The 15,193-nt window shown below is 39.7% G+C and overlaps 1 protein-coding gene across 2 annotated transcripts in view; it reads right to left on the bottom strand.

Annotated features, from left to right (window-relative positions):
• Positions 1-15,193, bottom strand: part of PLA2G4A (phospholipase A2 group IVA) — a 169,351-nt gene that overhangs the window by 57,763 nt on the left and 96,395 nt on the right. Inside the window, exon 1 of one of the 2 annotated variants that reach the window (XM_043485361.1) lies at positions 13,294-13,449. The exons of the other annotated variant lie outside the window; for it this stretch is intronic. Within the exon in view, the coding sequence (XP_043341296.1) occupies positions 13,294-13,410 (117 nt within the window). The 5' untranslated portion in view covers positions 13,411-13,449. Of the gene's footprint in view, positions 1-13,293; positions 13,450-15,193 lie in introns of those variants that run through there. 2 annotated transcript variants of the gene reach the window in all.

Raw genomic sequence — 15,193 nt, forward strand, 5'->3', positions numbered from 1 at the left:
TTACAGTAACCCTAAAGAGGTTTTCAGGTCAGAAATTTGGATTGCTATCAGTTGAAAGGAAAGGCCATATTATTTGCATATAAAAATTAAATAATGAAGTAATTGAACTGTACAGAATTTACAACCTTATTTATTGCACATGAATTACTATGTTTTTGTGCATCATTTAATTTTTGCAATTCTATGAGATATGTCTTATTGCCATTTTATTTATTATTTATTTATTTATTTTACTTTACAATATTGTATTGGTTTTGCCATACATTGACTTGAATCTGCCATGGGTGTACATGTGTTCCCCATCCTGAACCCCCCTCCCACCTCCCTCCCCATCCCATCCCTCTGGGTCATCCCAGTGCACCAGACCCGAGCACCCTGTCTCATGCATCGAACCTGGACTGGCAATTTGTTTCACATATGATATTTTACAAGTTTCAATGCTATTCTCCCATATCATCCCATCCTCGCCCTCTCCCAGAGTCCAAAAGACTGTTCAATACATCTGTGTCTCTTTTGCTGTCTCGCATACAGGGTTATTGTTACCATCTTTCTAAATTCCATATATATGTGTTAGTATACTGTATTGGTGTTTTTCTTTCTGGCTTACTTCACTCTGTATAATAGGCTCCAGTTTCATCCACCTCATTAGAACTGATTCAAATGTATTTTTAATGGCTGAGTAATATTCCACTGTGTATTTGTACCACAGCTTTCTTATCCATTCATCTGCTGATGGACATCTAGGATGCTTCCACATCCTGGCTATTATAAACAGTGCTGCAATGAACATTGGGGTACAAGGCATTGAAACACAAGAAACATCACTTGTCCACTGTCATAAAGCCAGAAAGTGGTGTCCTGTGAATTTAAAGCTGGGTTTGTCAGATTCCAAAGTTTTAAATTCACTGTGCTCCACTCGGAAAGATTCCCCCGTAACTACAGCGACCTTAGCAAAGGAAACCCTCTTTGAAAAACATAACATTTGGAGGTAGGATTAATAAAATTTTTGCCACTGGTAACATTCTGGACCCTATAAGTCATACAGAATATGCATTTTTAAAATATAAAATTAAAATTTTTATTAACTATAAAAAGAAATAATATTTAGACTTCTGAAGAAAATTTATTTCATTTAATCTTGTGTGTGTGTGTGTTCAGTTGTGTCTGACTCTTTACAACCCATGGACTGTAGCCCACCAGGCTTCTCTGTCCATGAAATTCTCCAGGCAAGAATACTGGAGTGGGTTGCCGTTTCCTACTCCAGGAGATCTTCCTGATCCAAATATCAAACTTGTGTCTCTTTTAACTCCTGCACTGGCAACCGGATTCTTTACCAACTGCGCCACCTAGGAAACCTCCTCAAAAGGAGATTATTATTATTTTCATGTCTCAAATGAGGAGGTATTTAAGTGCACACATTATACCATATCTGCATCCATATTGCTGACAATCAGAATGTGAGATGCGGAGTCATGGACACATAACTCATGCTCTTTCCTTTTCCCCATTACTCAAAAAGAAGAGAGTAATCCTTGTTGAGAGAAACCATTTGGTATTTAGCTAAATTACATTTTTTTTTTTTTTGCCATGGATCATTGCTGCTGGGATCTTCCTGACCAGGGATTGAACCTGCACCCTCAGCAGTGAAAGCACAGTCCACCAGGGAATTCCCTAAGTCACATTTCAGATTTAGGCATCACTTCATACGCCAGCACAATTTTATGTAATGAATAAAGACTAACTTTGGATGTTTCCATAGTGGTAGTCATTCTGAAATAACTTACAAAGAATAATGGGGGACTTATAAGGTGCAGATGTTAGTCCTGGCTCTAAGTCTAAAAAAATGAAACAAATAAAAGTTGCTGTGAAATTTTAGATTATATTTAGACTTAATTGCACCAATATTTGTGTATAAATGATATCAATGAATATTTCTCATACTTCTGTCATACGATTACAGGAAATGAATTTTATTTACCAAAAACCATGTGTTTTGATTAAATTATCCTCATGCATGGGCTTGCGGATATTATTAATTTCCTCCTTTGCAAAATAAAATTTGAAAATGCTCAAGGATTTTTTTTTATTTTATGTTTTAATAGATTTTAAGTTCCAACAATTATATAAGACTTTTGCCTTCTTGGCTCCTGTATTAGACAGAGTTCTCCAAAGAAATGGAACCAGTAGGTAGGTAGGTAGGTAGGAAGGTAATCTATCTATCTATGTATGAAAGTGACTCATGCAATTATGAAGAATGACAAGTCCAGATTTGCAGTTGTAGTCCAAATGCCAATAGGTAAGGAACCAAGAGAGCTGATGACTCAGGTGAGGCCCGAGTCAGTTGGAGAATTCTCTCTTGCTTGGTAAGGTTGATCCTTTCGTTCTAGTTAGACCTTCAACTGATTAGGTGGGGCCCACCCACATTATAGATGACAACTTGATTATTCAAATTTCACTGATTTAAATATCAATCAAGGGACTTCCCTGGTGGTCCAATGGCTAAGACTTCATGTTCCCAATGCAGGGGGCTCAGGTTTGATTCCTGATCAGGGAACTAGTTCCCACATGCTGTGACCGAGAATTCTTACACAGCAACTAAAGATTCCGTGTGCTACAAGTAATACCTGGGCAGCCAAATAAATAAATAAATACTAATCAAATAAAAAGCATCCTCCACACTGATGAAAATTGACTATCACAAGTCTACCCCTTCTTAACTTAGCAGCCATATGCATCCCTTTAACCATACTTAAATCTCCAAGTAAGGGACTTCCCTGGTGGCTCAGACGGTAAAGTGTCTGCCTACAGTGCAGGAGACCCGGGTTCAATCCCTGGGTCAGGAAGATCTCCTGGAGAAGGAAATGGCAACCCATTCCAGTATTCTTGCCTGGAAACTCCCATGGGTGGAGGAGCCTGGCTGGCTAAGTCCATGGGGTCACAAAGAGTCAGACACGACTGACTGAGTGACTTCACTTTCACTTCAATCTCCAAATAAAGACAACAAGGTCACACTCCTAGCTAACATGACACGGATATCCTGTGTGCAACTGGAAATGCACTAATCCTTTCCCCAGAAAAGAATGCAAAGTCCTTAAATATGCTTATTCTTCTCTTTGATACCTCATAACTTAAATATGAATCTGTTTTTGTAATTCTGTGTGTGCATGCACGCACACACACACATTCATAATAAATTAAGGGAGAAATATTCATGGCAAATACAATCTTATTTCAGTCATCTGGTAATAGCTGGTATTTATAACTACCTCCTATCACTATCCATTCTGTATTTTCTTTGCTTTCAACTCGCACCTCAGCTGGTCGGTGATCTAACCTTCATTTCTGAAAGTTCTGGGTCATTAGCAGTCCTTCCTGGATTGGGTTCTTAGAGTTTTCCATTGATGTAACTCAGGGCATGGTAATATTAACAGACAGACACCACAGAGGATCTCTTGTATCTCAGATATACTCTTCCTTACCACATCATAGAGTAATCCAATTCCTCTTTAATAGTCAGGAATCAATCACCCCCACCAGGATAGTAGTTCCCTTCTTTACCTGCTGAGTAAAGAGGAGCCCAAAAAGGTCAGGGGGCAGTCTTAAATTATAGTTCAGTGGAATCATTGTTGCACTTTCGGTGGAAGCATTCCTTCCTCAGAATTAAGACCTCTAAGTCAGAAGAGTATAAGGTCATGCAGACAGAAAACAAATATTTTGCTAGTGGATCACTAGGGGTAATAGTGAGTGGAACCACTTCCACTCTTGCAGTCGTGAATCCTGGGGATAAATAGCACCAATTTTGGATGCTGGTTCAGAGGATTTAAATCTCCCAGAAAACGATATTCCAGGTCTGCAAGGTATTGCCACTGAGCTGGCACTATAACTGAGTCTTCAAAGGGTATTCTACCATTCCATCAAACTAGCTACTTCGTGATGGTGGGGAAGATGGTAAGGCAGGTAAAGCCCGTGACATGGCTCATCGCCATACTTCATCTGCTGTGAGATGATTTCCTTGATCAGAAGCAACACTGTATAGAATATTGTGACACTAAATAAGGCATTTTGTATGTCTACAGATGGTAGTTTTGGCAAAATTCTTGAGTGCAGGGAAGGCAAATTTGAATCCAGAATAAGTGTTTATTCAGGTAAACACAAAACATTGCCCCTTCCATGATGGCAACAGTCTGGTGTAATCCATCTGCCACTGATGACCCATAGCAATGATGCCATGCTGGGGACTGAGTTGGTCTCTGCTGCTGGCTGACTGAGCACTTGCTTAGCAGCTGCTGTAGCCAGTTCAGCCTTGGCAGATGGACACCCACACTGCTGAATCCAAGCATAACCTCCATCCCTGCCATGATGGCCACTTTTTTCATGATCCTATTGGGTGGTGAATGGGGAGACTTGTGAAAGAAACTGACTGGTATCCACAGAACAGTTCATCTTATATACTTCATTATTAAAATCCTTCTCTGCTAAGGCCACTCTCTGGTGGGCATAGACCTAGGACACAGCTTTTTTCCATCCATTCAGAAAGATCAATTTATATACCTCTGTACAATCTTTTCCTTTTTTGTCATCTGTTTTCTAATTCTGTTCTTTTAAAGTCACTAACCAAGCAGCCCAACCATTGGCCACAGGCCATGTATCAGTATATAATTTCATGTCTGGCCATTTCCCCAACCAAGCAAAATGAAAGACTCGGTGCACTCTTATAACTCTGCCCTCTGGGAAGATTTCCCTGCACAACTTTCCTTCAAGGGTATCCCAGAAAGGGGCTGGGGTCCTGCAGCTATCCTCTTTCAGGTGGTACCGAAATACTATGCAAAATCGCCTGTAACAAGAAACAAGTGTTCTCTCCTCTTGTCAACTGACTGTAGGTATCTCCCCCATGAGGATCTGGATGCAGGACAGGAAAGAGAAGTTAGGGTAACAAAAGTGGGACACATGGGCATTTGGGCCACTTCTTCATGGAATTTATGTGTATCTTCAGGGCCTGGTCAGCCTGAGTTCATATATAACACTTGTATAGTATGATGGAGTGCATCTGTGTACACCCAACTTTATGGCTCGGTGGGTCAGATAACATGATGGTCAGCTGAGGTCACGTGATAACTCGGTCACTCATAGTTAAGCATGCAATCTCTACTAAGTCCCAGTAAGCAGGCCAAAAGCTACTTTTCCAAAGGATAGTAGTTAGTCAAAGAGGATGGCAAGGTCTTGTACCCAAGGTGCCTGTGCTGCAAATCACCTACAAGTACCTACCCCAGCAGGCAAAGAGCAGTCCTATCTGCCACATACACTTCAAGCAGCAACAGATCTGAATGGTCATATGGCCCCCGGGGCAGAGCAGCTCACAACTTAACTGAGTCTTATTGCAGAGCCTTCTCTAGTTTTGGACCCCATTCAAAACTAGCTAAGGGGAGTTCCAACTGATTGTCCAACCACGTTTATGACTAAAGGAAATAAGAATTGACACAGGGAAGTGCTATTGTCATAAGGAAGGTGGAAGCAAGAGGAAGAATATTATTAATGAGGAAATAGACTAAACAAAGAAATAAAAATTCTTATTGACAAACCAAGGTTGATTTTTATTACCTCCTTCTTTGAAACTATTTGGCTTTTTCTCCCCCTCTGTCACTAGACATTCTCTTCTTTCTCTAGTTTTTCACTTAATTTATCTGACAAACAAGTAGAGAATAGTATTCTAGATAATAGTATATATTATTTAAGAACTACTTATACTCCTATTTTCATACAAAGTTATCTATCTGTATATCCCTTATATTCTGCCTTGAGAAGAAACATTTCCTTCTTTATTCGTCTATGAAAGTTGAAGCAAAATTTCCTTCTCTCATTTCCCTATTTTAATTTCAAATCTGGGTCCCCTAACCAGTTCTTGCTCTCTGTATAGTCAGTTTTGTGGGGACATGAAAACTGTTAAGTAGCATTACTCTTCAAATAAGAGACTCTAATCTGGAAACGTCATCTGATTAAAAGCTATTTTGGAACAAGAACATTTAAAAGAACTGGCCTTTAAATAATCCAAATATGACCAAAATTCCCACACACAAAGTGTCACAGATCTTACTCACAGGAAAGACCTCAGCCCTTTTTATTTATGGAGGAATTATATTCATCAGAGACACTGTTCCAACAACAAGCTTGCTTATCAGATTTTAATTCCACAAAAACAAAGTTGAAAGAGAAAGGGATGATTTGAAGAAATTACTTTTGTGGGATACATAGAGCTTGGAGAAATGGCAGTTGATCGCAAAGGCTGCGAACACGAGAGCATTTCAAACCACTTCAGTCTGGGCAAAGAGTTAGGCTCTTTAGAAACTTTTCACCCAAATGACTAAAATCAATACATTTTAGAACTTTTTATTATCAAGAATAATTTTTTTTTTAAGTCTGAGTGCTGAGAAGAAACTCTTGGGTTACTCGAAATGTTAACTATTTGATTTATTCAAGTGGCTCAGATGTTAAAGAATCCACCTGCAATGCAGGTTTGATCCCTGGGTTGGGAAGATCCCCTGGAGGAGGGCATGGCAACCCACTCCGGTATTCTTCCTGGAGAATCTCCACGGACAGATGAGCCCGGCGGGCTACAGTCCATGGACTCGCAGAGTCAGACACGACTGAATGACTAGACACAGCATTATCCAAGCAGGAAAGCTAAGGTTTTATTGAATTTGACATTGCCCTGGGGTGTTATATAACAGCAATACCCACATATTGGTTTAATAGCTACTATTGTATTAAGTGCTACTATAGTAGTAAGTAACCAAGATGTGCCTTACACATTATTTGGCCTGCTTTACAAGCCTTTATACTCATCCTTTTAGTTGAATAAGAGACATTGTCTCTATTTTACAAGTGAAACACAGGGAAGAAGCAAGGGACCCAAATTCCTTCTGCAAAATTCATTCTACATTTTAAGTCAACATTGCTGTCCTAAACTGGATGCTGCAAAATATTTGTTGAAAACTGGGAACAAGACAGGCACCATCTCTGCATATTGAGTAGGACTGTTCCATCTTAGACAAACTGCTATAGCAGTCTGCTCCTTTTACCTTCAGGAGGCCAACTAGCCAGTACTGAATCGAAGGTGAAGATCTTGGCAGGGAGCAAGGGAAATGGGAACTTAAGAGGCCCTTGGCCCAGGAGAAACACAAAATAGGAAAATGATACTTGTGTTATGGGAATGGGTGGTGCTGAATACATCTAAGTGGATGATTTCTGCCAAGAGAAAAAAGTCTTAACCAAAACATCAAAAGTTTTAATTCTAGGAATGACTACTAAAAACATGAGTTTAATATTTTTGAAGACTAGCCCAGAGAGAAGCATAATTACCTCATTCTCCATCTGCTGCAGAAAAGTCAATATGTATGAATAGTAGGCCAAATTTCATTTTCCCAGAAAGACTCCTTTTCACAACAGGAGTGCCTAGGAGATGAGGCAGCAACTTTCCTTTTGAAAAGGAAAACCTATGACCAAAGGCCACTGGACTTTTGTGGCAATGTGCCCCACAGACTTTCAATTCAACCCTTCAAACTGTGATCTTTTCATCCAAACCTGTCTCCTCCCCAGTGTGTGTTAGTCACGCAGTCGTGTCTGACTCTTTGTAAGAGTCAGACTGTACCTCTGTCCATGGGATTCTCCAGGCAAGAATACTGGAGTAGGTTGCCATTCCCTTCTCCAGGGGATCTTCCCAACCCAAGCATTGAACCCGCACCTCCTGAAGCTCCTGCCTCAGAAGGCGGGTTCTTTACCACTAGCACCACCTGAGAAACCCCCTCCTCCCCAATAACCTGATCAAATAGTCCTCAGCTACGAGCCCCTGCTCTCTCTCTCTGGTGAACCCATCCCCTGGCTGAAATGCCAAACCACGGCCTACATGTGTGCCCTGACTCTTACTGTTCCTGATGAATTTGAGGTTCTTGATGTCTCATTGTGAAAGAAATCAGTGAGGTACAAATTGATAGGTAGGAAGTGGATTTATTTAGAGAAAAACACACTCCACCAAGTATGAGCCATCTCAGAAAGCTAGGGAGCACTGAAAAATAGTGTGGTTAGTTTTAACGGGCCAGGTAATTTCATAGGCGAATCAGTGGGGGGATTATTCCAATTATCTGGAGGAAGGGGCAGAGATTTCCAGCAGTGATGCCACGGCCCACTTTCTGGCCTTTGATGGTTAGCCTCAGAACTGTCACGGCGCTGGTGGGCATGCCATTTAGTTAACTATTACGACGAGCGTACGATAAGGCTCAAGGTCCACTGGAAGTCGAATATTTGACCACCTTGGACCTAGTTGGTTCTTTTTTTTGTCGTATCTTATGGCTATGTCATTCTTTTAAAGGCTGTGCCTTGCCCCCTTCCTTCCTGTTTTCATTACAACACCAGATTTACTGAGGGTCTACTGCAAGCTATAGGAGCTGAGCTGGTGCTGGGAATATAAAGGTGAGTAACACAGACACTGCTGTACTCGTCATGAAAATTATATTCTAACAGAAAAAAAAACAGACATTAAATGAATATAGTATTTTAAAAGTTTGATTGAGGGAAATTCAGAGAAGATAATGTACATATCTGCGCTATAAAAGAACATGACTGAGAGACCTAACTTGGACCCAGGGGGAGAGAGAGAAGGATGGAGGAGCGAATGATGAAGACTGCTTGAGTAACACATGTTCCGATACAAGACTGAGAGGCTGTAAGTTCACTGAAAAGGGGGTGGGTGGAGGAAGGGGGGATGGGGGAGGCAAAGGCAGACAGAAGCAACAATGTGCACACAAGAAATGCGAACTGGGAAAGGGTTCTGCCGAGATCTGGAACCAAGAGATAATCGGTGGAGGGGGTGGAGGCGATTTGGGATGAACTAGGAACACATGGGTGTCTTAACCACCAAATCAGCAGGGAAGTCCACACTTTGCTGTACACTTTACTTCCCAAGTGGTGATGATGGTAAAGAACCCGCCTGCCAGTGCAGGAGACATAAGAGACACAGGTTAGATCCCTGGATTGGGAAGATCTCCTGGAGGAAGGCACAGCAACCCACTCTAGGATTCTTGCCTGGGAAATCCCATGGACGGAGGAGCTCAGTGAGCTACAGTTCACAAGGGTCACAAAGAGTTGGACACGACTGAAGTGACTTCGCACGCACAGCAACACATGAAGCTGGAAAGATGCTTTGAGGCCAGTCCTAAGAGCAGGGGAAGGATTTTAAGCTTGAGTTTGGTAAAATCAGATTTGTGTTTTGGGAAGATCATTCAGATTTCGGTGTGAACAAAAAATGGAAAGGAGGAGGACAAGCATCAGTAGAACTGTAAGGAGGAGAGGATTTGATGTTTGGATTCAGATTTGCTGAGTGTGAGATGTGAGGAATACAAATGAGTGAATCAGAAAAAGGAGATACCGATATTCAGGTCTGAAGACCACAAAGGAGGTTCTAAGTCACTGAGAAACGTGAAGGTTCTTAGCCCAAAGGTTTTGTTGGGTGACGCGTGGAAGAGAGAGAAAATTCTTAAGAGTGCAGAATGCAGAGAAAAAGGGCTTGGGGCTGAGCATCGAACAACTCATAATTAAATAATGCACAGAGAAAGAAGATCTGGTAAAGGGAACCAAATAGGCATGATGAAAATAAAGAGAAGATAGCAGACATACAGATGCCAAGGGAGAGAAAGGGGGAGAACACTTGGGAGATTGGTAATGACACACAGACCCTATTGATATTACGGATAAAATAGGTAACTAATGAGAACCTACTGAATGGAACCAGGGTCTCCTGCATTGCAGGCAGATTCTTGAGCCACCAGGGAAGCCCAAATAGCAGAGGGAACTCTACTTAATGCACTGTGGTGACCTGGATGGGGAGGAAGCCTGAAAGGGAGAGGATATACGGTACGTATATGGCTGGTTCATTTCGCTGGACAGTAGAAACTTACACAACATTGTAAAGTGACTATACTCTGATAAAAACTAATTTTTAAAAAAGAGAGACGATGGTAAGTGAAGGAGAGGGAATGCTTCAAATAGCAGAAAACCTGAGTCATTTGCAGCTATAGAATTAGGTTTAAGACAGAGCCAGAAGATCCTTTTGCACCAAAGATCCTTTGGTCCTGGGGACTAGTGGAGTCACTGCAGTAGAGTCCTGAGGGCAGAAGCCTGAGGGAAGCAAGAAAGGAGAATGAGATTGTGTAGGAAACTGTGGAAAAGTTTGTGAAGATAAGGAGAGAAGCAGAGCGGAAAAGAGAAGGGAACGTCCATTCCAGGGGGATTTTTCTGGTTCTGTTTTTTTTTTTTTTTTCTAAATGTATCAGAGTTTAGAGCATAGGTGTGTTTTTATAGGAAAAGTTCATGCAGAGGTTGAGGCCAACAATAGAGGTGGAGAGGGGCGCTGGGAAAACTGGAAAGTTGCTATGTTGGGGTTCCTAATCAGGGTTTGCAATCCTATCTGTGGTGTGACGCGACTGAATTGGAGAGAAAAGGCATGAACTGAACTCAGAGGGAAGTGGCAAAGGCTAAGCCCGGGCTATGGAATATGTCAATCCTCTGGCAAGAAATGAAAGATCTGTCATCTCATGACTTTCATTTCCCAGATTAGCAGGCCAGTCTATCCGTTGTGAGGGAGCCAGAGGGTGGGTCAGCAGCTGGGAATGAGAAACATTCTTATTCCATTTGCAAATAAATGGAAAGCAACTAGGTGAGGAAGCACCTAGATAGCCAGAAAGAGTCTCCCAAATGAAGCTGGTAGCCATAAATTAACAGAGGTACCCATTTCCATCACTTTTTACCTGCTTAAATGTCTTCCTCCCCAGCGAGGCTTTAAACCTCACTAAGGAAAGTGACTGTTTGGTATTAACCATTTCAGCTTTGTTCACCTTCAGTTCCTAGCACAATGTCTCAACAAATGACAAATGGCAGAAATGAAAAATAACTTGAAATATCATTTCTCTGCTCCAAGGATATAACAGTGCCAGCCAAGGATGGGGACAAAAAGAAGGTGTAGAACTGCTGATGAAAGGATTATTGTAGAAAGCAAAATCATAAAGACATCCCAAGAAGCCAGAAACTTCTGAGTAATATGTAGTCAAGGATGTGTCTTCAAGGATTTATTGACTGAGACAATGAAAAGTGAAAAAAGTGAAGTCGCTCAGTTGTGTCCAACTCTTTGTGACCCCATGGACTATGGCCTACTAGGCTCCTCCGTCTGCAGGATTTTCCAGGCAAGAATGCTGAAGTGGGTTGCTATTTCCTTCTCCAGGGGAATCTTCCTGACCCAGGGATTGAACCCAGGCCTCCCGCATTGTAGGCAGACGCTTTACCGTCTGAGCCACCAGGGAAGTCACGTTAACTGAGACAACAGTCAACCACAATATGAAGGACTGAGAGAAGTCCCTCATTTTTTCTTAAATAGAAACATCCATGGAAGTTTTGCTCCTCCTCCACGCTTCCTTTTAGCAAAAACTCCCCATCAGCAACATCTTATCTTATAGTTTGCGCCTATCATACAAAGCCATTTCAGCATCAGCAGACCAGCTTTTGACCCCAACACCCATCTAGAAACACAGGTAGATACTCTGTCATCACATACGGAGCAGGTACACATCTGGTCCCCTTACTCAGAATTTCTCTCTCATTTGCAATTGCATTTGGTCCTTAATTTACAATAATCTGGAATCCCTGGTCTGTGAGTATATGCATGGGGATAAATATGCATGCTTATAGATATATATTGACTTATACATTTAATAGGGGCTTCTCTAATAGCTTAGTTGGTAAAGAATCCACCTGCAATGCAGGAGACCCCCAGTTCGATTCCTGTGTCAGGAAGATCCCCCGGAGAAGGGAAAAGCTACCCACTCCAGTATTCTTTGGCTTCCCTTGTTGTTCAGCTGGTAAAGAATACACCTGCAATGCAGGAGACCTGGGTTCGATCCCCGGGTTGGGAAGATCTGCTGGAGAAGGGAAAGGCTACCCACTCCAGTACTCTGGCCTGGAGAATTCCATGGACTATACAGTCCATGGGGTCTCAAAGAGTCAGACACAACTGAGCGACTTTCACTTTTATGCATTTAATGTCTTTCTAAAAGTAAATTATATTCATCTAAAATATTCACTTAACAGAAAAGCTCAAAACAATAAGTAAAAAATATTACCTGATATGCCATTAAGAAGAAATCCCATTATTATCATTTGATGAGCATGACTACAGCACTTTTTTTAAAGTTGTTTCATTGAGGTATGATTGACATATCTTATAACTGCTTTAGGTGTACAACATAATGATTTGTTATTTGTATATACTGTGAAACTATCACCACAATAAGTCTAGCTAATATTCATCCCTGTACATAGTTATAAAAATTTTTCTTGTGATAAAGACTTTTAATATCTACCCTTAGCAACTTTAAAATATATAATACAGAATTATTAACCATGGCAGGAATTTATTTGGTAGATTTCAGAAAGAAGAATAGACCAACAGATGGATGGATGGATTGGTAGATAGGTAGGTGGGCAGGTAGATAGGTAGATACATACGTACATACATACTTACATACATAAATCAGAGAAGGGGTAAGTAGATAAACAGACAAAAACTGGATTGTATAATATGTTACTGAATAAAATAAATGCCATTTACTTTGCTGGAATTTAAGGGAAGAAAAAGGAGTTAAAGTACAATTGAAGGACTGTACTTTCAATATTCATTGACAAACTTCTTAAATTTTAACATCTCTCTATAATTAGAATCATGAAAAATATTCACATGTGGAGATCATTGTTTTAACTACCTGGTCAACTTTGGATATCTTTTCACTCCCTGCTATGAAATAGTAATAACTTGAAACATTTCCTTTTATCTCCCCTATTCATGTCTTTTAAGAAAAAAATTTTGTTTATTGTTGTCATTAAGATTTAGAACTTTTTGTTCTGGTTCAGTAATGATAATTTCCACAATTATTTAATCTTAGTTTGTATTAAAATGAATTCAATGACCCGTTTACAGGTTAAACTTTTCCTACAAATGAAATGAACATCTCGTTTGTGCATCAGTATGACTATGCTTCTTTTAAAAATTACATCTGATAAATACTACCAAATATGGGCAGTCCTTGTGATGATCTTCCTCAAAGAGTTTCCATTTATAAAACACTCACCTTACCTTAGAAAGATAGAGAAATAATACTCAGTCTCAATATCTTCACATTTGAGAGGAGTTTGAGAGAAAGTACAAACAAAATTGTTATTAAATTGCAAAAACATTTTGAAAAATTTCCAACTCACATCACGTGTAGAATGTAAGCCTTCACTATTCTTTGGACCCAGGAGTTTCTTCATGTTTTCCTTTATGTTTTCCTTTCTCTGTTGTCTGAAAGCTTTCTCTTGGTCACACAGAGCCATACTAAACCGGAGGTCTGGGGATGAACTGTATATAAAACAGAGATAATAAACTAATGTCCTCAAGTCTATAGCCTTGTTATACATCATCCAGTTCCCACAACCCCTGTAACTACACTGATATATTCTCACTTCTTCCCTCAAGCCGTTTCCAAGGAGGGGATCTGAAATAAACTATAAAACAATGCTATTGTATCTTATCACAGCAACATCCAAGGGACACTCCTCAGTTTTATCTCCTCTTCTGTTCCTCACAGGTAACCACCATCTTCAACTTGCTCTTTCTTTTTCTGATGTACTTATTTATAATCTTACCTTATACATTTAGGTCTAAATATCAAGAGTCGTTTTATAGGTTTTTAATATTTTGTGTAAATGCTATCAACCAGATGTATTCTGCAAATCACTTTTTCCACTGAACTTTTTTTTGAGGATTCATTTGTGTTTATAAGTAGAACTAATACAAATATCTTTACTACTCTGAGGCATTTTCATTATGTGATTATTGCACAATTTATGTATCCATAAGTATTGGTGTTATGTCCATTTTTTTTAACTACTACAAGCAGTATCACCACAAACATGTGGAAAAGTTTCCTGTAAGACATGCTCTTTAGAAAGAACACCTCATTAAATTGTCACAATAGATACACTTATAAAGTACTTTTATTTTACAAATAAGTAAAAGAGTGATTAGAAATATTTCAACTGTTAACAAAATTAGCAAGCAGATATTTAAATCCAGGACTTCTCATTCTACAACTCATGTTCCTTGTAATACACTATACTGATCATTATCTTACATTAAGCACAAGAAGATTGATTTTTAAAAGATCTACAAGTAAAGCAATGAACATAGATGTTTAGAAGATATCAGTATGAAAATATGTAAAAGAAAATTCAAAACATTTTGAATAATTTTGCAAATATAGTAACAGAAGTATGGTTCATATCTTCTGTACTATCTTTAAGCTCTCTAATTAATTTCTTTCCTGATTCTATTTTTTATTTAATTGAAGACATTCCATTGAGTTTTTCTTTAAAGAGCATTTCATTTTAGAGTCAAGACAAATTAACACATAAAACTAGAGTTTGATTGAAGTTTACTGTAAATATATAGTAAATTGCTTTGGGACCTATGTATACTATTTAGCTGAGGTATTTTTCCTACATTATTTTTGACAATTCTGCTTTGTTAAAGCTAATAGTGTCCTAATTACACCAATGGAGACCATTTCCCATTAAAATGAATAGCATTACTTTCATAGTCAAGTAACAAAAATATTTCTAATCTCATGCCAAAATATATCACTTATAAGCGAGAATCGACGTATGCAAAATAACAGACGTAAAAAAGTTGGACTGTCCTTTGATACATCCTGATATATACTGAAGGGCAGCAGTAACTTATGTAATAATTCTCTAAGTTGAATCAACATTATCCAGGGATCAAAATAAGAAAAATATATAAACCCAATGTCAATGTATCCATAATCATTCATTTAGCAAGTTATAAGATTTAAATGTTACACTAATTTTGTGGTGTTCATGTTGGAGAAGGCAATGGCACCCACTCCAGTACTCTTGCCTGGAAAATCCCATGGACAGAAGAGCCTGGTGGGCTGCAGTCCACGGGGTCGCTAAGAGTCAGACACGACTGAGCGAAGGAAATAGCAACCCACTCCAGGGTTCTTGCCTGGAGAATCCCAGGGACGGGGGAGCCTGGTGGGCTGCCATCTATGGGGTCGCACAGAGTCGGACACGGCTGAAGCGGCTTAGCAGCAGC

This window comes from Cervus canadensis, chromosome 13 (genome assembly GCF_019320065.1).
Source record: "Cervus canadensis isolate Bull #8, Minnesota chromosome 13, ASM1932006v1, whole genome shotgun sequence".
Classification (NCBI taxonomy): domain Eukaryota; kingdom Metazoa; phylum Chordata; class Mammalia; order Artiodactyla; family Cervidae; genus Cervus; species Cervus canadensis.